This window comes from Mustela putorius, unplaced genomic scaffold (genome assembly GCF_011764305.1).
Source record: "Mustela putorius furo isolate JIRA1106 unplaced genomic scaffold, ASM1176430v1.1 tig00000145_pilon_pilon_pilon, whole genome shotgun sequence".
In the NCBI taxonomy this organism is placed as follows: domain Eukaryota; kingdom Metazoa; phylum Chordata; class Mammalia; order Carnivora; family Mustelidae; genus Mustela; species Mustela putorius.
The window spans coordinates 39,118,249-39,139,886 of NW_025421294.1; the positions used below are offsets into that span (position 1 = coordinate 39,118,249).

At 51.8% G+C, this 21,638-nt stretch overlaps 1 protein-coding gene across 1 annotated transcript in view; it reads right to left on the reverse strand.

Annotated features, from left to right (window-relative positions):
• KCNIP1 (potassium voltage-gated channel interacting protein 1) overlaps positions 1 to 4,086 on the reverse strand; it is a 337,708-nt gene extending 333,622 nt beyond the window's left edge. The window contains exon 1 of the mRNA XM_004737618.3: positions 3,641 to 4,086. Coding sequence (XP_004737675.1) covers positions 3,641 to 3,728 — 88 coding nt within the window. The 5' untranslated portion in view covers positions 3,729 to 4,086. The remainder of the gene's footprint in view (positions 1 to 3,640) is intronic.
• Between the last annotated feature and the right edge of the window lie 17,552 nt (positions 4,087 to 21,638).

Here is a 21,638-nt window from a genome sequence, read left to right on the forward strand (position 1 = left end):
TGAAGAAATTCAGGACGTAGAACAAGTCAGAGTCAAGCTGAAGGAGCAGGGATGGGCGTGCCAGATCTCCCCCACTCCACCTCCTTGGGGGATGATTACATGCCCTTCCGGAGACACCGAGAATGCTCAGGCATGGTTCTGAGCCACCTGTCTGGTGGGAGGCTCACTCTCTGGTCACAGATCAGGCCTTGCAGTGGACGGAGTTCAGAGAGCGTTTACCAAGCACCTCTGGGACACCTTACACAGTGCGTCCTGGAAATCCACACTCTACACGTCCTCTGAGGACCCCTGGCGGATGGACGTCTGTGCCCCAAGGGGCTACTTCAGTAACTTTATACTATCGGCAAAGCATCCACTCCAGGCCTGGCACTGGCCAGGTGTCTCTGGCCATAGTGACAAGGAAAAGCCCATGTGATCTCTGCCCTTAGAGACCTCAAGTGGGGTGGGGAAGACACCCTTTAGCAAACATTTTTAAAAGAAACATAGATTACAGATTGTGATCAGAGCTATAGAGGAAAAGCTCAAGGTCAAGGAGTTGTGTGAGCAGGAGAACTTGGTCAGTTCATCTCTGAAAAGGGCATTGGTGAGCCAAGTCTGAGCCACCTGCAGCATAGGCCAGTGCGAGAGGGGACGGCTACAATAGCGGGGACGTGGCCGTGGTCCGGGCATGGAAGGACAGGGAGGGAGGACTTGGGCTCTCCCGGTCCTCCGGGTATTCCCAAGGCAGGGAAGAAATAGCGAGTTGTCCGAGTAACAAGTAGGAGGTGCCTGGTCCTGTAGAATCTTTACATTCCTCAATTCGGAAAGCGACAAAGAAAAATCCGTTTAACGGTTGGATTATTGCAATTCGAGGCCCCTGTGCAATGAGTTATGAGTAAGTGAAGTCACAATTATACCCAGTGATCATTAAACTACTGCAATGTGTCGGTGAAGGATATAATCTAGTCACCAGGGCTGGCCTATGCATAAGAAAGACCTGCTTTGCTCCCCTGCTCCAGTCCTGGCCCTGCTCCCGTGGTCATTTATTTAACAAATATTTAACAAACACCTGGGTTGGCCAGAACACCAGTTCCCCAGCGCGTGCCTGGCACAGAGCCAGGGCTGTGTAAACACTCGGTGCTCCCTGCAGAGTGGAGAGACTCGATCCTGCCCTGGTGCCCACCGTGGGCCTCCTCCCTGAGCCCTGGCTATAGGAATCTCAATACGGATGCGGGTCGGAGAAAAGCCAGGTGGCCACCAGGTTCCCAGTGCTGGTCCCTGTGGAGCCTTTTCTGTGTCCCATGGGTCTTAGTCTCTGGGACTCTGAGTGGAGGGAGGGGGCCGTCCTGGCCTGCTGTCTGGCTTCTCCATGGACACTGACACTCGGATGCTGCTCCCCCTGCTTCCACCTGCCCAGTCCTACCCTCCTCCTCATCTCAGCTAATGCCACTTTCAGACGAACCTCTGGCTCTGGCCCCCAGGCCTGCCTCCATCTCTGCGCGCTGCCTTGTGTCTGGTTTTCAGCCTGTACCTCACCAGGGTGTGCATGTCCTACTGGAGGACTTGTGTCATATTCTCCACGTGCCCAGTGTCCAGCAATTAGTGCGGCGCAGGGTAGGTGCTCAGTAAATAAATCTTCAGCCAATGGTTGTAGGCAAATATGCAAAAGACGGTATCTTCCTGTTCATTTATTCAAATAGCCACCTAGCCACTCTCTGTTACACACACACACACACACACACACACACACCGCTCTCTGCACGTTCTCTCTCCCCCTGACTGATTCATTTGCTCATACTTAACTCTGTTGCTGTGATGTCTCCCCATCTGGAGCTGCCTGGAGAGCACAGATCCACCTGCAGCCAGCTACACTGAAGGACTTTGACTCTGCTCTTGCAGATGGCATGGCCTAGGCCACCCTCTCCAGACCCATGCCCCTCTCAGTCCCTGACAGCCCCCTCACATCCGGTCACTGCAATGCAGTCCATAGAGGGATCCTGTGTCTCAGCTTCCCTGGATCCTTGCAACCACACTGGAAGGTAAACAGGGTGCAAGTAATGGACCCATTTCACAGATGAAGAAACTAAGGCTCAGAGAGGCTGAGGCCTGCACAGGGAGCAAAGCCAGAGTTGAGATCTCAGCTTCCCAAGTGTGGGCCAAAGCTCTTTCTGCTAATCCTCTGGGAAGCAAAGGCTGAGATGGGGTGCTACCCCTCACCCCTCATTCCCTGAGATCCTGGAATCCGTGACATGGAGAAAGAATCCTGTTTGGAGGGATTGAATCGTGGGGAGAACTCTGGGGCATCCTCCAGTCCTGGCTCTCAGCTCCTCACCTCTGTCCATCCCACGTGGGCCCCAGGAAACCTGCCCGCAGCCTGACCCTCAGCCTTGGGCTGTTGGTCTCCCTGGGCATCCTGGAGGCGCAGCACCCTATTTGAGAAATGTGGAGGCAGATCCGGGGTGATGATGGGGCCGAGGAAGGAGCTAGGCAGAACTCAGCACCCCTCCCCCTGACATTTGCAGTTCGGTTTGCTCCAGGCTGGATCTCCAGCACAGGGAACACCTGGGCTGCGTCATCCCAGCTGGCCACACGCAGCCTTTATCTTCCCTCCTTGTCGCTTAAAAAAATGCTAGTCAAGGTTTTGTGGCCCTCCCTCCTTCCCTGAACACTAGGCCTGCTGCTTCCAATGCATCTCCCCCAAAGACTCTTTCCTCCCGAAAGAGGGCATGAATATTTAAAGACTTTTCTTCAGCCAGTGAAACCACATCATGCTGCTACTCTCTCTTCAAATTTTATCTCCAAAAACTTTGCCAGAGTCTCCCTGAGGGCCTCGCCCTCCCTGGCACAGTGTAATGCGTTGCGGGGGGGGGATTGGTTCTGGAGACAGGAACGGCCCCAAGAAGTCAACCTCCCCTCCGCGTCCTGGGGCTGACTTGTGTGCACGCAGTCCTAGGTCTGGTTCGCAACAACCCTTCCTGCTGCCTGGGAAGTTGAACCTACTGGCCCTCTGCTGCCCCAGTTCTTGGAGGAGCAGAGGAGACAGACATAGACAAAGGCAGAATCCGCAGAGGAGCAGGGGTCCCAGGGAGCAGAATGAGGACGAAAGCCCCAGAAATGCAGGACCCTGGAACCTGGCAAGACAAAGTCTTTGGCGCATTGGCCCCCGGAGCTGACATGAATCCGGCGTTCACCCGTGCATGGCGGACTCCGGCCCCTCCGCCACCTCCTGCTGGCCTCCTCTAGCAGCTCGGTTCTGCAGAATTACTCACAGCCCACCGCATCAAATCTTTCTTTTATCAACAAGACACAACACTCCCTGGATAACTTCTTGAAACTCTGGTCACGCTAAGCAGCCTCCAGTGCTCCGAGAAGGGTTCTGTCCCTCTGCCCGCCTGTAGCCAATCAGCCACACACCACCAAATCCATTTCCAAAGTTTCAGGCAATTATGGCCAGCTGAGCTCCCTGGCGTGGTGCCCACCCACCCAGAGCCAGGACCTAGGTTGTCAGCAACCCCAACTCCCAGCCACGCTAGTCCCCCCTGCTGTCCTCTGAGACCCCGGCACACCGGAACACCCACAGATGCCACCCTAAGGCGCTTGCCACCGTGGCTAGCCAGACCACATTAAGACAGAAAACGAGGGTCAAGGCCAGGCTCCCTACCTTTGCTGAGGGTCCCGGTGATGAGCTTAAAGATGGTCTGGGCAAATTTCACGAACCCAAGCTTGCATCTTTTGGAGCAGCCACTCATGATGGTGGAGGGAAGGTAGGCTCTGCTGTCAGCGCCCAGAAGGAAAAGCGCCCACCTTGCGTGGCCCTGGAACTTGGAGCCCGCCTAGGCAAACCCTGAGAGGCGGAGGTCCCCCAGAAGCTCCGGGAACAGCACAGCTGCCTCTGCAGTGAGTCCGGCTTCTGCATCCAGAAAGCCTGCAGGGCACGATGTTTGCTCCCTTCCTCCCTCCCTCCCTCCACCCCCTCCTGCTGTCCACTCAAGTCCTCACCACGGAAGGACCTCAGGACGCTGGGGCTGGGACAGGGACGTCCTGCCAGGGCACAGGGCGCTCTGAGGGAACCAAGGAGGAGTGAGGCTGAGCAGAGCAGGGAGGGAGGAGCTGGCGTTCTCCCAGGCTTTGCTGACTGTCTTTCTTACATGGCAGTGGTAATGTAGCAATTAATACTCGAGTCAGAAGGGAGGGACTGCTACGCAAAAACACTCCGCTCAGCAGCCTCCTGCTCGCTCTCCCGCTCTTTCCTTCCTGGTTAATCTAATAGATCAATTCTCCCTGCCCTGATCGGGATGTGGGAGAACTCCCCACAGAGCCAAAAGCCGCTGCTCAGCACTAGTGGAAAGTTTGTAGGCAGAAGCCCGGCGGCCTGGTTTCCGTCACGAAATTGGGCTGAGTAGGAGCCCCCGGGGGAGCTGGCCTGTGCAGCCCCCCGCCCCCCCCCCCAACCGGGCACCAGCAGCAGGAGCTGCCTGCCTCTGTGGCTGGGAAGGCCAGTGCCTCCAACCACCTCCAACTTCAGGCGCTCCGACTCAAAGTTGGCCAAGAGTCCGTGCACTCTCATCGGGCTAGGAGTGCGATTGTCGCTTTCCTTGATGAAAGTATTCCTCAAAAATGCCAGAAGAGAATTCAATCTGATTACAGTACAATACTCCTAGAAGTAAACCTGCAAGGCGGTATGCAAATATGAAATGCATATGCAAATAAAAAGTCTGCTATGCAAATAGGCTTAATTAAAATATGTGGTTGCCATTCAGTACCACAGACTGTGTAGGTAGGAAGGGACCTCAGCAGACATCTCATCCCACCCCCTACACAGGGCATGAACTTTCCCCATGACATCCACACTGTTCCTTGGTGATTCAAAAGTTCCTCCGAGGGCCGTCAGCATCACCGTGATGCGCTGTGGCCACACAAACAACAGGTATGGAAACCCCTGTCAGCTGAACTAAGCCAAACCCTTGGAAAGTCTTTCTTTTCCTTTCTTGCCTCCCTGGTTGATGTTTCTCTGGGATGTTTGAGAAGAACAGATTGCTTATGAGCCAGAGAATGGGCTACCCATTGACAAAATGCCAGATAAATGGAATTCATGCTCCACGCCCGGTGTCTTCCCCACGTTCCATGAGTCATATGGAAGTGAATATTGAATCTCAGTGATCTCAGTGAATCCCAGCCCTTCGGGGATGGGGGTGGAGGGGTCACCATCAAATTTCAGCTCTAAGACTAGACTTCAGAGACAGCCCACAAGCACAGAGTAGCCTGACTCACCAGCATGACTCACAACGTATACAGAGAGAGGAGTCCTGACGGAAAGTATCCCATTGTGCTTGATGTCTTAGAGCTTGAATCGCCCAATTATTCACTCTCTTTTTTTCTTAAGGGATTGAAAGTTCCAGTTAAAAGGCACATAGTGTCTGGTAATGTTAATGGCATTTGGTCTTTGGTTCGTGTATTCATGTGAATATTTACCAAGCTCCTAAGATGTAGAAAACCCTGGGCCAGGCAAACTAGACACACAGGGTCAGTGCCTTCTCGACCTTACGGTAGAGTACATTCACCATCAGGCACCAAGCCCTGGTCAAGAATCCGTGTGTCCAGTGAACTTTGTTCACCTTGCTCCATCTTCATGGGACGGAGACACAGGGCAATAGATGTGAAGAAAGGGAAGGAAAGTACTTGACCGTGGAACATGCCTGATGGGCAAGGAGCAAGGAGCAGCCCCACCAGGAGCCAAGGAGAAGGAGAGAGTTGAGAGAAAGACTGAGGGAGGCGGTGCCAGCCACCTGACCATTTGCCATGGACAGTGCTGCCCTTTGGACACCACAGGACAGAACTCTCAGCTGGACCCCGCTGCCTGTCTCTTCCGTCCTACACGTGGCACGGACCCGGAAGATCGAGAAGCCAGAAGAAACAATAGCTGTGACTTCAGTGGCATTCGCTGGTCCAGAACTTTGCCTTCTGCCTCAGACCTGGCCAGGAAACTGCAGGAGGAGGGGCTCCCAGAAGACTGTGGGCAGCATCTGTTTCAGGATGACAAGGAAAGTCCAGGGGGATACTTGCATCTGGGCTCTAACTCCGGAATCTGGAGTCCTGTCATTTGAAGCAGAGGAGAAGGAGACAGAGTACTGTGGTCTGGGGGAGCTGTCACATCCCAAGAATGAGTGTTCCGTCCCCGCTCCAGGCAAGTCAGGTAATGGTTTAGAGTATGGCCCTCTGCCCCAGGCATTCAACCACCTGCTTGTTTACTCTGTGCATACAAATGTGGAAGACAGACTATCTGGGCCTCTGCTCCAGGCTCTGAGCAGACAGTGGCGAACAAAACAAAGTACCTGGGCTTACTGGGGTCACATTCCTGTTGTGGAAGGACAGATCGACAATGGGTCTACATACAGGACTGTGCTTTGAAGAAAGAGAGAGCTAAGTGGGTGGACAGGGATGGGAGGTCCTACAGTTAGAGTCACAGAGGAAAACTTGTTCCCATTAAATGATATTTAAGGGAGACCTGAACCAGCCACACAGCTGTGTGGGGGTAAAACCTGTTCCAACTGATGGAACAGCAAGTGCAAAGGCTGAAGAGAGGCCTGAGATGCTCAGGTCTGCAATCTAGCAGCTGCTGCAGACCCTCAGCTTTTCCTTCTGCAAAATGGGAATAAGAATCTTTACCTCATCAGGGGCGGCCTCGATGAAATTGGTATGCTAAATATAGTGCCTGGCATAGGTCACTCTGTGAATGCAAAGGTCAATATCACTGTCCAATTGCTGTCACTGTTTAGTGTCACCACTCCTGCCCCTGGATCCTAACACCACCCCATAAAAGTCAAGGCTGTGCTGGTAAACCATTGTGATTATGATCCTGGGGCCAGGCTTCCATTTTTAATCTCCCTTCGTCATAACTCAAATACGAAGCATTTCAGACTCTCCTCCGATCCCAGCAAGGATCAAGAACTTGAACTCTCTGTGTTAGAGAAATGACTCAGGCCCAGAGAGGGATAGAAGCCCCCAAAATATCACACAGCAAAACCTCCAGAAATGTGGGCAAGGTGCGTACTGTGCCAAGAACATTCCCGGGAAGGGAAGGCCAGTTGTGTCAATGTTAAATTCATACCAGAAGAGTATGGGAGAAAAATCATTCTCTGCTCAAGGAACATGCTATTCTGCAAATAAGGACTAGGAAGGGACACACAGTAATGGAGCATTCAGGTGGCACCAGGGAAATTAGCTCATCCGCAGGTCTGTCATTAGTCAGCCTCCCTGTCACAGATGTGCCTTAGCCAAAGGAACTTGGGAAGGCTGCGTTATCACTCCGCCTGATACGGTTCGTAAGAATCTTCACATGGCACTTCTGGGGGGTGGGGCAGGAGGAGAAGCAGATGGGGGCTCCAGATGTCGTCTATGCCCACAAGAGTGTGCTGACTTCTCTGAGAGCAAGGCGAAGAGAGGACAGACATGTTGTCCTTTAGAAGGTTGAAAGGCTGGTGACATTGACAGCGAGATTTGCTGAGAGCCTTCTATGTGTAGGCAACGGCTCCAAGGACTTCCCTTCACATACGTAATCCTCACAACCCTACGAGGCAAGTATTATTATGCTACCCCTTCTACAGGTGAGGAAACAGGACCAGAGAGGGAAAGGGATTTGGTGATAGCCACACAGCTGTGGCAGAATTGGAGCCTAAGGCCATTTGACATTTGGCTCTAAATTTCATGGATATTTATTTCGTATCTCACCAGGCCTCCAGATGAAAGCAACTGGCAGTTTGAGCGAGATATATTTTGCCTTGATTTGAAAGAAACAAGCAGCTATCATAATCATAAACCCCCATCCTTGGACGCACCATGGAGTGAGTTGAGACCAACGTCCTTGGAAGGAATTTCTTCTGTGGCCATGGCTGTGGGGGTGGGGGTCGGAGTGGAGGCGGGGATGGCTAGGCACGGATGCAGCCTCGCTGTGGCCAGGAGACACAGCCACACCGGCTCTTTCGACAGTAAGACTTTCATATAAAGACTTGTTATATGCGTATGGAGGAACCACGAGGAGAAGGGGATGCTGAGGAACCACAGACGTGGTATCTGTAGGAAGCAGGGGCCAGCTCTAGCGCTGGGCAGGGGGCAGACAAGGAGAGGACTGGGATTCTCAGAACCTAGGAGCGTGGAGGAGGGGCTCCCTGAGTCTGAGACCCGGTCCTCCGAGGACAGGGTGCTGGCTGGCTGGTGCTGGTGTCTCTGAAGGAGAATATTCAGGTTGACTCTGGGAGTTTGAAAACTATGTATCGGAAACTAACCAACCGCTGTCATCGGAACCTGATGCCCTTGCTAGTTGCACTAGGGGTACACGTGGGAGCAGGAAGCTGCCGGGAGGGAAGATGGGCCACTCCTCCCTGGCCCCCTACTGGCAGAGCCGATCTTAGGGCTGCGGGCAAAGCAGAAATGTGGCTTACAGAGTCCCAACCCAGCAGCACCAAGCAAGGGCAGAGAAGGGAGCCCTTGAAGCTGGGGGCTTGTAATTTAATAACCAGCCAGGCCAGGTGTCTTCCCTTCCAAAGCTGTAGAATCCCACCTTGTGCTGGGTATTGGGGATACACCAGTAAATAAGATGGCATGCCTTCCCTAGTGGAAATTGCATTTTAGAGGTGGAATGGGATAAGTGTATTCAGACTATAAATAAGCAGACAAGTGTTTAAAGTAAAGATCCTCAGAGCACGCAAATACTTGAAACAAATAGTGACCGGTCAGTGTTTTCTAATCAGCAGAGCTCACGGAACGGCTCACGATAGAATAACCAGGAAGATGAAGAGGACAGGTTCCATGGGGGTCATGGTTGTTATAAAAATAATCATCATGACTTGTAGGTCTGTTATCAGATGCTGTGCTGGGGGTTGTGCTTGGATTACCTGGATCTTATAACAAACGCCTGAAGTCAGTATTACTTTCTACACCAATTTTACAGATGAGAAAGTGGGGGCTCTGTCAGATTTGGTGATTTGGCCTCAATGGAGAGGGTTGAGTCATTGGGGCTGGTGACTGATTGGGGGAAGTCTGGGGAACAGGAGGGCGTCAAAAGCAGTTTTGGAAACAAAACCAGGAAATGTATCTGATCTGGGGAGGGAGATGGTTACAGATTTCATATGCCTTGGGGAGAACCGCATCCAGCTGGTAGGCACAAACGAAGATGAGGAACTCAGGAGTGAGGTGGGGACTCTAGAATTCTCATAAATAAATGATTTTTTGTTACCGCTCAGGAAAAAAATATTAAATGCGGCCTCCCAACAGGCCAAACATATTAGCATTTAAATACAGGCTTACACAGGTGGGTAAAAAGACAATTTCCTAAGAATTAAATCAGATTTTATTTTTCCTCTAAGTCTCAGGAAAAAATTCCCTTCTGCAGAAGTGGGTCCTTAGAGAGGGATTTGCCTTTCTCTAGGGTCCTGGCAGCTCCATGATCTCAGTGGGACCCTGTGTCTTCTCCCTGCTGCAAATATGGGAAAATGAGGCCTAAGGGCTGATGGGAATTCATCAGCACCATTGGCTGGAAGTCTTCAGGCTCATTTGCATGGAGGTCAGGGCAGCTCGCGTTGGGGTCCAATGTCCTCTGCACTCAACTGCATCAGTGGGTTTGCAGGGCCTAGCAGTGGGCTGGAGGGACCACAATTTGGCGCAGGACTGGCAGGAAGCAGGGGTGAGCTGCTGCAGCTTCTCCCAGGCAAGAGGTGGGAAGAGACCAAGTTGGTCCTTGAAGCCTCCTCTTCTCCCTCTGTGTCCCCAACTGCTAACCCATTGTTGCCCATTGACACGTCCTGCCCATTGTTGCCTTCTCCTGCCCTGACAGCATTCTACACTTACAACTGGACTTGGTCCTGGACCACCACGGGGACTCCTTTATTTTGTAATCATGGAAAGAGCAGAATCAGTTGAAGCTGGACCCCAAAGGCCACAGCTGTGGGCTCCAGGTGCCCCCCCCGACCACCAGAGAGCCCTCTAATATGTCAAGGCTGCTTCCCTGTCTGCCTCCCAGGGTCACTGAAAGCAGGAAACAGCCCCCCCAAAGTGCAGAGATTGGGGCTGGGGTCCCAATTCCTAGATACAATGGGTTCTGGATGTCTCTGTTCACCTGCTTTCTCACCACCGTACACCTGACCTATACACCTGACCTATGTCCCTAGGTCCTGCTCTTTGCAAATAGCCCAGATGGTTTCTCTGACATTCTGTAGCTCAACAAACCACATCATCAGCCTCTAGGACACCTGGGCTATAAAACTGGGAGTCATTTCCAACTCGTCCCTGTCCTCTCTGCTTGGTGTCAGTTTCCCATGGTCGCTGTAACAAATCAGCTGTCCTATGGGGCTTAAGACAGCAGGGATCTCATCTGTCACCACTCTGGAGGCCAGGAGTCTGAGATCAAGGGTCGGTAGGGTTGGCTCTAGGGAGAAACTATCCATCTGTGGCAATGAGGTGGGGGGTCAATAATAGTAAAGGGGTAATCCATCATGGGAGCCCAGTCCCTTTTTTTGTGACTCTTCCCCTTCCCCCACAAGTGAGGGTCCTGTCAGGTCTGGTCCCCTGCAGAATAGGGAGCTGACCTTAATATTCCCAGCTAGGCCAGAATGACTGGTCGCCTCCACCTTTAAGGCCCCATACCAAGAAAGAGGGGAGGATGGTCACATGATGATTCACAAGGCCAAACCTCAGGCAGCTCTGGGTCTAAGTCAGAACATTCCTTCTAGAATCCATCCAGACACAGTGATGGAGGGAGTTCTGAGAGGAAGCATTTACCGGTTAAATAAGAGTCCCTTTAAATATTCATCCTCTTATTGGTAATTACATCAGTGCCCAGAGGGGCTGGCAGGATCCTGGGTGGCTAATGGGCGGGCAGGAGACAGTGGGGCGTTTGCATAGGGCGCGAAGTGGGGCGCTGAGTATTTCCATACTCTGGTGTGATGCTCACTGCGGAGCTGAGATAACTTGTCACCGTGCCCAGTGCCTCAGATGGCAAAACCAACTGAACTCCTAGAGGAATTCAAGCCAGTGCCAAGCTGGTGTGTTCCGGGAAGGGCAAGAGGCAATAGGCATGCCAGAGGTGACTCTCAGCCTTTTTAGGTGGTTTGGGTCATTTTTCTCCATCGCATTTTTCTCCAAGCGCGTAAACTTTCTCCTGGTGGGGAAAGTGTCTGTCACTCCTTTCATAGATACTCCCCAACCCATGCCTGTCCTCAGTGATCTCTCTGCTGTGAAGTCAATACCCCTTCCTTCTGCATTACCCTCACGTTTCTAGAGCAAAGGGAAGGCGGACAGACCCTTGTATGTGTGCAAACCTCGGTTTCTTGTCTGTGTTACATTTTTTGAAGAGCTTCCGGGTTGGATGTTTCTAGATGGGGAGAATGAAATAATACATGAGAATTTCATTTCTAAATTGCAAATTGTACACAAGCACTACATGGCCCACTGCTCTAGAGACAGCGCCGCATGGTGGTTAAAAGCCCAGCTCCTACATCTGCATCCGTGTGACTTTAGACAGAGGAAGACGCTGATGCCTCAGCTTCCCCATCCATAAAATGAGGGTCATCACAGTGCTTGCATCGCAGGATTATCATATCCAGTGAAAGGTGTGGTGGCATCTGGCACGTAATATGTGCTCAAATAACGGCATCCGTTACCATTCGCAGTTGTTGGTGCTGCTGTTGTTGTAATAACCACAGAGCCCACTACACACATGAAGAAGCTGAGACCCATCACTGGTCCGTCCAGGTGTTCTGAGCCCACATGGAATTATCTGGAATCTGGAATTACTGTGCGTCTTGCCTCACCACTCATAGCTCTTGTCTCTGTCTCTGGCCAGGAGTCTGAGCACAAGGCTTTGAAGTCTCCTGAGCAAAAGTACAAAGGATTAGACATAATGTGAGTGTCCTGGGCCCCCCACCCCTCCTGTGGTTTCAGCTTAGGTTAGAAAGGGTATGGGTCCTGCCTCCCCCAAAGTGTCAGTGGACCACGCCTTCACAGGACACACCTTTACTACGACCCTGTCATGTAGGTGGAGCAATGCTTGAGTTGACTCCCTGACTTCCACTTGAGGAGCTAAGACCCTGCAAAAGGAACTGTGCGGCAGAACAGTAAGGGGCCTTGGAGGCTCTCTCTGGGGCCTTCCACCCATGCCCCACCCCCATGCTGCTGTCCCATCAACCCTCCTTCTCCCCAACTCCTGGCCCACGGAGATGGGGAGCCCAGAGATAAATAAAAATGCAGTGGACAGGAAGAAGTTACTATCCCAAGAGCTGTCTTCTACATTCCTCTCAGGGAAGGAATTGTCTTTCTTGGGATGTGGGTCCTGAAGTTTGCCTTGATAAACAATGGTTGACAGAAGACACAGAAAGAAATATTTAAACATTTCTGTTGTAGGAACCAGCAGGAACTGGGATGGGAGACAGCTGATGAGGGCTTAGGAAAGAGGAGAGGGAGGCTGACCTCAAGGTACCAGAAGTAGCCAATGGACGTTTAGGAAGATGCATGTCTGACATTCAACTTTCAGTTTGTCTGTGTAGCTGTGAGGTAACCTCCTTTTGTCTACTATGAAGCTACCCACTTTGGCTACCCACAGGGACTTGTCAGATTTTTTAAAAATGAAAATTAAGAGAAGAGCTACAACAAATTTAGATAGATTTGATATAGAGTAGGGTCAGGGCACATAGGAAACCAAGCAGGTCCCTAAAGTGGCATAATTCAGTGGAAGCAGGTGCTCAGAGGTCCAGGTGGCTGGGAAAAACCCTATCTTATTCATACGCCCCCATGTACATAATAGGGGAGAGATTGGGAGAGGAAGGGGTCCACTGCTTGGTGGGGGGGATATTCAGATAAAACCCATTTGAGTCTTAAAAGATAAGGCATCTCAGATGACCTCTCTGTTTCAAACATAATAGAAATACTAATAACAGCTTGTGCATTATACTTCCCAGAGTGCTTTTCCATATTTTGTCTCCTTTAACCTCAGTAATTTGTTTCAATTTTCAGACAAGGAGACTGCAGCCCTGAGAGGTCATGTGACTCCCTCCAAGTCACACTGGCCAGGGTCTGCTCCTCACTGCTGTTGGGACCTCTGCTGACTCAGCAGAGCCTAGGCATCTGGTTGCAATAGTTTGCTAATCATTAGGATGCTAAGTGGCTCCAAAAATACTGTGGGGTGGTTTCCAGGAGGCAAGGCTGAGCCTGGAAATGGGCCTCAGGACCAATCTCTAGCCCGATGGGGTGGTGATAAGCAGGCTGAGGTCAGGGGCAAGCCCTACCCAGCAGGCCCAGCAGCGGAAGCAGTGTGTGCTCATTGTGGCAAGGAGGATGGTGAGGAGGCCACCTCCAGTGGGAGGCCTGAGAGGGGCTACCCAGGAATCTGTATGTACACAGCTGGGGGACGTTCAGGTTCAGAGGCAAGTGCCTCAAAAGAGTGAGCATTCCAGTCAGCTCTAACTGGAAGTTGTTGCTGTCCTTGATAGCCACAGGAGGTGCCATTTTGACCACGACTCACTCAACCCCATCATCTGTCATCTTCTTGATGGGACGGAAGTCCTGCCGAGGTGGCTTTGTGCCCAGGATGCAGGTGTTTCTTGCACTGCTTCGCTGCTTCACTAGAGGGAGCCCAAGTTCCCACTCCCCACCTGGCCAGGTGTGGCAGCCCTTCTGCCCCAGAGAAGGTGTGGGTCTGGGGGTGTGGGAGAGGCAGCTCTTCCTCCTCATATCAGAGAGGTCTCAACAGACTTTGGAAAATGTTTTCAGGAATCACAGGAAGCAAAGTCTAGATTGGACTACAAAATGACTGCTGTTTCTCCTCAGTTTGCGAGATCTTAATGATGCCCACCCTGAACCTGGTGGTCTGTTTCCACCTTTCTCCTGTACCCCCATCCCCCGATCAGGGCTCTTCTCAGCTAATACAGCGTCCTGGGAGCCCAGACACGGGACGGGGGATGGGAGAGGCTCAGCTATGTGCTTGACCACGACAGTAAGACCCATCACCTATCAAGGAGACAGTTCGATGGTCAGACCTGTGGGCTCTGGAGTTAAACGAAATTGTTTCCAAATTTTCCCCACCTAGACGTGATTGCCGAGACACCAGGATCATTGTCTGTTCCATGGACCACAAAATCCCTGGTGCCTGGAATAGAGTCTGGCACAAGGAAAGCTGTCAATATTTTATGAATAAACCAGTGGCTCTGACCTTACTGCTTCTTTAACCTTGCGCCAGTTACCTCCTGCCTCTGAGCCTCAGTTTCCCCTTCTGTAAAACAGGACAAAACTGTAACTTACCAGACGGCTGGTAGTGAGGACTGAGTGAGAATATGTGTAGTCTCTAGTAAGCCTCAAGCAATAAACAGCAGCTGCTAGCAGTTTGTATGTGCTGGGCACTCTGAGAGGTACTGGGGATGTGTTTGTGGGCATTCCTCTGTGGACATGTGCTTCTGTGATTGTGCGTGCGTGCACAATCTCATGCTATCCTCTGGGAGGATGGGTCTCTTACTATCTCACTTTTACAGTCGAGGAGACCGAGGCACGGAGAGGTGCTGCATGTAGCCAAGGTTGTTCTAGTAAGTGGTGCCGGAAGCAGATTTTTAAGCCCCATGAATCTGACTCCATGGCTTTGTTCTTATGCTCGGAAACTGCTTGCTTAGGGCCCTTCTGGATCTGAGATTCTGCAAACAACCATGTGCTCTTTGGGGTCATTTTGCATGGAGTACAAGGCAGGTCTCCAGCCATCCTTTTCTGCATCGGACACTTCTAGAGCCTATGGCCTTAGAAACCCGAGAGCTGTTGAATTGAGTTGCCCAGGGACACGATGATCAGTGGCGGTGTGCAGGTCCAGTGTCTAAGTCAGTGCCCATCCCTAGCTGCCGGGGGCGGATTCTGTACCTAGACTCTGGGGCCTGACTCTGGCAAGCTCCTTGGGTATTTCTGAGCAAGTGTTCTTTTTCTTTTGGAAATCTGAAAAGAAAACAACAACAACAAAAAAGATCTATGCAATGGGTATGACCTCAGGAGGGAAGGGATGAGCAAGCCTGCTTTGACTTTTCAAGAAGGAAGGAAATGACAAAGAGAACTAAGCCTATGGGTAATTTCCCCCGCACTCCCCTTCCACGGCCAGCCCCTATCCCCCACCAACACCCCCCCACCCAGCACCATCCCCACAGCCTGCCCTCCAAGTGCTGAGTCGCCTCCAATGGGAAGGGAACATTAAGCCCAGATAAGGGACAGGGTAGGGAATCTGCACTCCATCTTTTGTCCTGCTCCTCTACCTCCCTTTGCTTCCACTGGAAAAAAGAAAATTGCCAAGTAATTGCTCTGTGACAACCCCCGCTGGTCCGCGGTCTTCTTTCTTGCTGAGATTATAATTAGGGAATCAGTAAATTTAAATAGAAAATCCACGAGCAGCACAGAGTCTTCATTTTTCAAGCGCTGTTTCATGTACCTTGTCAGCGGTCTTGCACTGGCTTGTGGGCAGCAGTGGCGGGGTGAGGCCCCACATTAGGTGCAGGTAGGGGGGCAGGAAGCCAGAGCGCACAGCCCCCCGGGCTCTTTGCAAAGGCACAGGAGCGGAAGCAGCCCCGCCGGGGAGGATTTGCTGGGTGCCGGAGGCCAGGCTGTGTATCTCCCAAGTCTTGTTGTAGCCACCATTGGAGGTACCACACCCCAAGCTACAGACGAGGAATCTACGGCTGGGAAGGCCGGTGACCTGTCTCGGTCATGGGGCTAGCAAGGGACAGATCAGAGACTTGAAGCCCCCTGCGTCTGAGTTCTTAGCCTATTCATCTGCCCTGAAATGTGACTGTTTTTTCTAACAGATTGGGGCCCAAATCCCAGATTTGAATGAATTCCAGATGTGTGGTTCCTCTTTGTCCCCCTCCAAAGTATGGATGTAGCTAGAACCTAGCCGGGCCTGTCTTATCCCTTGGCCTGCGGGGTCCAGGGGTCAAAGCCAGGCTCCTAGATGGGCTGAGGCAAAGGAAGGGAATTGTGCTTGTCTGGTGAGCTGTGGTTTCTCCCTAGATTAGTAATACCACCTCCCTACCCTGGGTCCCTGAAACAGCCTGTCTGGGCTGGAGGACGCATTCCATCGTCTCCATCTCCATTTTAGAGATGCAGAGTCTGAGGCCACAGAGGATGAAATGACTTCATCTCATGAATGACTTTGTCCAAGATGACATGGCCAGCTTTTGGCCCATAGATTGAGGACTGGGGCCCTCCCCATCCCTGTCAGGGCCGAGCTGCTTCTCCAGGGATCTGCGGCTGTGCAGGGCTGGGCTCCGTTTGCTGGCAATGGGCCTGTCCAAAGAGAAAACCAGAAAGGCAACAGGCAGGACAAAGAGAGGAAGCTCACATTTTTTGGTCACCGATGACGTGTTGGCTGCTAACAGGGAGGGGTTTCAGAGCCCCCTGGTCAACATAGCTTTTGGTTTTGTCTTTCTGGGTGTCATGTAATGAGTGAAGGTGTTTTGTGATCCTTACTTGGAGGATGGTGTGAAGACCACCTGGGATCATGAAGGTAAAGCCCAGATTCAGGGCAGTGCTGAATGCCTTGTGGTCACGTGCGGAAACCTTGACCTGTTTCCTTGCTAAAAGGACACTAATGTCATGAACAAATCTTATAATCATGTGGTGAGATGTTAATATCTCCATTTTCCAGAGGGGAAAACCACGTTTCTGAGAGATTAGGTGATTTGGTTTAGACTCACAACTCGGAAGTTAGACCCAGGTTTCCAAGTGGGGGCTGTATGGTCCCGGGCCCAGAGTCTCGCTCTATGACCTCATCTCCAGCTTGGGGACAGCAGTAGGACCGTAGATCCCCAGCAGGGGACAAGGGGACATGAAGCACTGCAGACAGAACAACTCATGCCCTGGGCCGCTAGGACAAACTTCTGTGTCTGCTATACTGTATTTCTCAGACATCCTGTACCCCCAGAAAATGCCTTATACCTATAAGTCATCCTATAGGACAGGACCAAAGGCCCTGGGGATTGGGTTCACCAGTTACCTGCTGTGGGGTTGTTCTGTTTCGTAGTAAATACCGAAAAATCCTTCTCAAACCCCTTCTTCTCTCTTCATTTCTTATTAATGATTTTTAAAAATATTTAACAACTGTCTCACTTTTTTTCTTTTCCTCACCCATCTGATTTTTGGTCTTTCTGTCTCTATTGCCTTGCTCTGCCTCTCTCTTTCCCTCTTTTCTTCTCTCCTTGTTTCTTGGCTTGGGGACATTGGGGCAGATAGTTTCTGAAGTCAGAAGGAGCGTCAGACCCCTCCTTTCTGATACTGGCCTCCTTGAGGCCCACAGTCTCATGAGCCCAGCACCAGCTCAGCACCTTGGTGAGGGCAAATCCTTTTATGTATCGCTGTAATTTTCCCTGGCCTCAGAAACTCACAGCTAAGACTCTTTCCTCACATTCCTAAATGTAAATAAACATCATCCCCAGCTGGGGAGGGCAGGATCATAAATTGGATATGCTTCTGCAAAGTAGGACATTTTAACCAGGAAAAGACAGACGCTGGTCTGCCAGCCCGGAGGGGGCAGAGAGTGAGGCCAGAGGACCCAGAGGATGGGAAGAAAAGAGAAAGAACAAGTGAAGGCGGGAGAGAAAGAGAGAGGGCTATGGAGCGGGGGGCGGGCTGCAGAAAGGCCCATGATGGTTACCCCTATCTCTCTCACACTGTAAGTAAAGAGTTTAAAATTAGATTTTCTGGGGCACCTGGGTGGCTTAGTGGGTTAAAGCCACTGCCTTCGGCTCAGGTCATGATCCCAGGGTCCTGGGATCAAGCCCCACATGGGGCTCTCTGCTCAGCAGGGAGCCTGCTTCCCCCTCTCTCTCTGCCTGCCTCTCTGCCTACTTGTGATCTCTGTCTGTCAAATAAATAAAATAAAATAGAATCTTTAAAATAAAATAAAATAAAATTTTCCATTTCACTGACATGTAAACTGAGGCCGCAGGAACCTCAACGCAATGGAAGGAAGAGGCCGAGTTTTCCCCACCATTGATGACGGTGCAGCAAGTTTGGGGAGAAAGTGAGTTTCTGAGCTCCTGAAACCCGAGGAACTGAAAAGCCACATTCTGCATCCTCTTTCTTCTAGCCAACAGAACTAGCCCTGCTGTTCTGCTGATTTAGCTTTGCATGCCAAACGCATCTGGGGCCTCTGCAGTCTTCCAGAGAAACAGCACATTTCCTTGGGAGCGAGCACGGCCACTGGATTCCTATTCTTTTCAGTTCAGGGGTTCACCTGAACTGAACAGCAAAGCAACTCTGCTTTGCTGAAAGGGTGCATTCCTCTTAGCAGGGGGCAGTGACCAGGCAGGATCTCCACGGGGGCGAGGATGCTGATGGAGGGCTGGGGAGAGGCTTGCACCCTTCTCGCAGTCTCCCCATATAAGGGACAGGGGTGGGGGGGAGCCCCAGGTGAAAGGCTTCAGCCTCCTGTATGTTCCTGGGCTTCTCACACAATCCACAGCACTGATGCTCAAAGAAGCAGCCTCGGGTCTTCCTAACACCTAGGCCAGCTGTGAGCTCAGGAGCTGTTGTGGCTTGACTTTGCCACCACTGGAGAAAGGCCACATCTTGACTAAAGAGCATTTCGGGTAGCTGTGGACTACGTGGGGGCAGCAGCGGGGAGCTTGGAGAAGGGAGCCACGCTGCTCTGCCCTCTGCTGGGGTCAGCACAACCCAGCCTCAGTTAAGCCGAGGCCTGGGCAGCAGGCTCCAGCATTACTTGGGTGAGCCCTGTGCCTTGGGAGTGGAGGAAACTTTGAGGCAGTGCCTGGCTGGCAGAGCCGAGACTATCTTGTGGTCTTGGCCTTGGGCTGGGAAATCACGGTGACTGGATCTCAAACTCAGAACGGCCCCTGACATGTCCCCACCCCGGGTCGTAGACAAGAAGATGTTTTCTTTTCTGATAAACCCTCACTGGCGATATCTGTTTGTCACGTTCCCTTTTTTCCTAAAAGGCATGTGTAGGCGTCTGTCCCATCTCTGGGTTCCACGAAGTGTCTTCTGTTTCCTGAATGACTGTCTGGATTCCTCTTCTCCCTGGGATTTGTCGGGCCAGTGCCATTTTGCCCTGACCTTTCGTCGGGGAGGAATGGCTGGGCCCCCACCCACCCTGAACCTCTGTGACTGGGTTTGGGTCACCAGAACAGCCCTGTGGCAGCCGCTGCATGGCCCCGGATGGGAGGGCTGCAGACAGAGCGCGTCCGTAGGGCAGCACTCTCCATCAGAGCTATGGATGCTTTTAGAGTCTGTTGGCCTTGCTTGGTTTGTCTCTCTCCTCTCTGTGCCTTTCAAGGATGACAGAGAGCCTGCAGGACAGTCACAAGAGCCAGGAAGCATCTTTTCACCAGAGCAAGGAAAACAGCAGAAGATGCCTGATCCAAGCCTTCCTGAAGACTCCTCTTCTCCATCCTCAAGGAGCTATAGAAACACCCTTCATAGGTTCCTGGGGTCCCCTCCCCTCAGACCCCTTTCCCCTCTTATCACTGTGATGCTCTCTGGAGAGAGGGCCCCGCCCCACTTCTTTGCTTAGTCTGAGCTGAGTTGGGGGCAGAGAAACTGTGGGAGCAACAGACCTTATCACATTCCCTCGTGGACTGAGGGTGCGGGAGAGGAGGAGAGGGGGGAGCAGGCCTGATGGGAGTGAGCCACGCGGTTCTCATTGATTGTCTTCCAGGAGGCAGCAGCTCCTGAAGGAAATTGTGAAAGCACCAGTAACTAGCTGTGGGGCCAGATAGGAGTGGCCTTAGTTTCCCTTCCTGGGCCTTCCCGTTGCACATGAATTTGAGTACACGCGTGCACATACTCTCCTCAACACCCACACTGGAGCTCGCTCAGTTTCTAGCAGCCCCCTTTCCTGCGCTCAGCCCACCGTCCACACCTCACACCAGAGGCACCAACCCCACCCCTGAGCCTCTTCCCGGGAGCATGGGCCCTCACTAGCAACAACAGCATCCTTGCCCCTTGAGAGAGATGAGCAAAGGGGCTGAGAGCATTCCAAGCCACTGTACAGAGGTGGGAATTTCCCTCTGGGTCAGAACCACCTCTCCTTCTCAGCAGCTCCTTTGACCCCAAGAGAGAGAGGGCGGTGTGATGCTCCCAAACAAAATGGAATTGCCTCTGACTCATACGCGGTCTTGCTGGTTGAGAAACCTACTTCCTGGGGTTGGGGGGCAGGGGTGTGGTGAGGAACTGGGACTGGGGTGTGCATGCGTGTGTGTGTGTGTGTGTGTTCTCAGTTTGCCTCCTCGGAAAAGGTCTGGTGTGGCCCAAAGTCTGTTTGGACATTCTTGCAAGAATTAAAAAAGGAACAGAATGAGAGCCACATGAAGCCGAATGGCCTGCTCCCACTCCGGGAAGGCAAGGCGCATTACAAGGCAGTTTCGGGGGGCCCTGGGAGGCGCTGTCTGGTGCCGTTCCTGGGGCTCCCAGGTCTCGCCTCCTCCTGGGCTGCTAAAGCCTAGAGAGGCCACCCTGCCTTCCTTCCTCTGCTACTTGTGTTGACATGCAGTTCTGCGTTGGGGGCAATGGGATGGCCATGCTGGATGTTGTGGGACAGGAAGTGAAGCTGTTTCGGTTTTTGTTTTGCATTTCTTTATTTACTCCCACAAGTGGGAAATATCAGTTTGGATATAAACAATATGGGGAGCTGAGACCCAGCCCAGGATTTTGCCATTTTCTCACTCTGGTAGAACACGGGCAAAGCACAAAGGTAATTAAGGTACAACTTAACTTTTATGCAACAAGGCCATGGTTTATTCAAGGTGAGAAGAGGAAAGTGAGCAAATCGTATTTGTCAAAACCTATTATTTTACCAAAATGTCTTATTTTATCTTTCTCCCAGACCCAGTGACATAGGTACTTATGTCCCCATGTCGTAGTGGGGACACTGAGGCTAAGAGGTAAAGTGGCTGGTCCAAGTTCATACATGTAGAGATGAATGCCAGAGAAAGGATTCAAAATCTGGGACAACTACCGCCGAACTTCTGTGTTTCCCAAGTTCTCATACAACCCCCAGCTCTCACTGCCTGCCCCCCATCCCCAGGCCTATGATTGCTCTTCTCCCAGGATCCTGAGGAACTGCAAGACAAACAGCCCTAGATCCACAGGTAAGGGCTAGCCCTGCCCTGTTTCCAGGCAAGACTGCTCTCTGTTCCTTTGTCCTGGTTCTGAGATGGGGCCAAAACTGTAATAGCCACCTGACCAGAGCTCAGGACAAAGGTCGTCTCACCTGGTATCAGGATCCGGTAAAGGCAGTGCTGAGGGCTCATTGCCCGGATGGGCCACAGAGTCTTAAGTTCGAAACCATGCCTGTGCAATCATATCTATGCGTTCACTCACTCTTTTGTTCACTGAAACATTACTTTTGCCTCCAACTCAGAGTGAGATCCAGATTCCTTTTCGTGGCCTGCAAGGTGCTGCATGATCCTGTCCCTGTGGACCTCGCCAACCTCTCCTCCCACCCCTCCACCTGCTTGCTCTGCTCTCTTCTGTTCCTCAAACACACAAAGCCCATTCCCTAATCAGGGTTTTCTGCCACTCTTTGTTTGGCTGCTCCTTTATTACCATTTGGGGCTCATTACAAAAGCCACCTGCTTATAAGGTGACCTGATCATCTCTTATAAAGCAACACCCTCTGCGATGTTACCTTG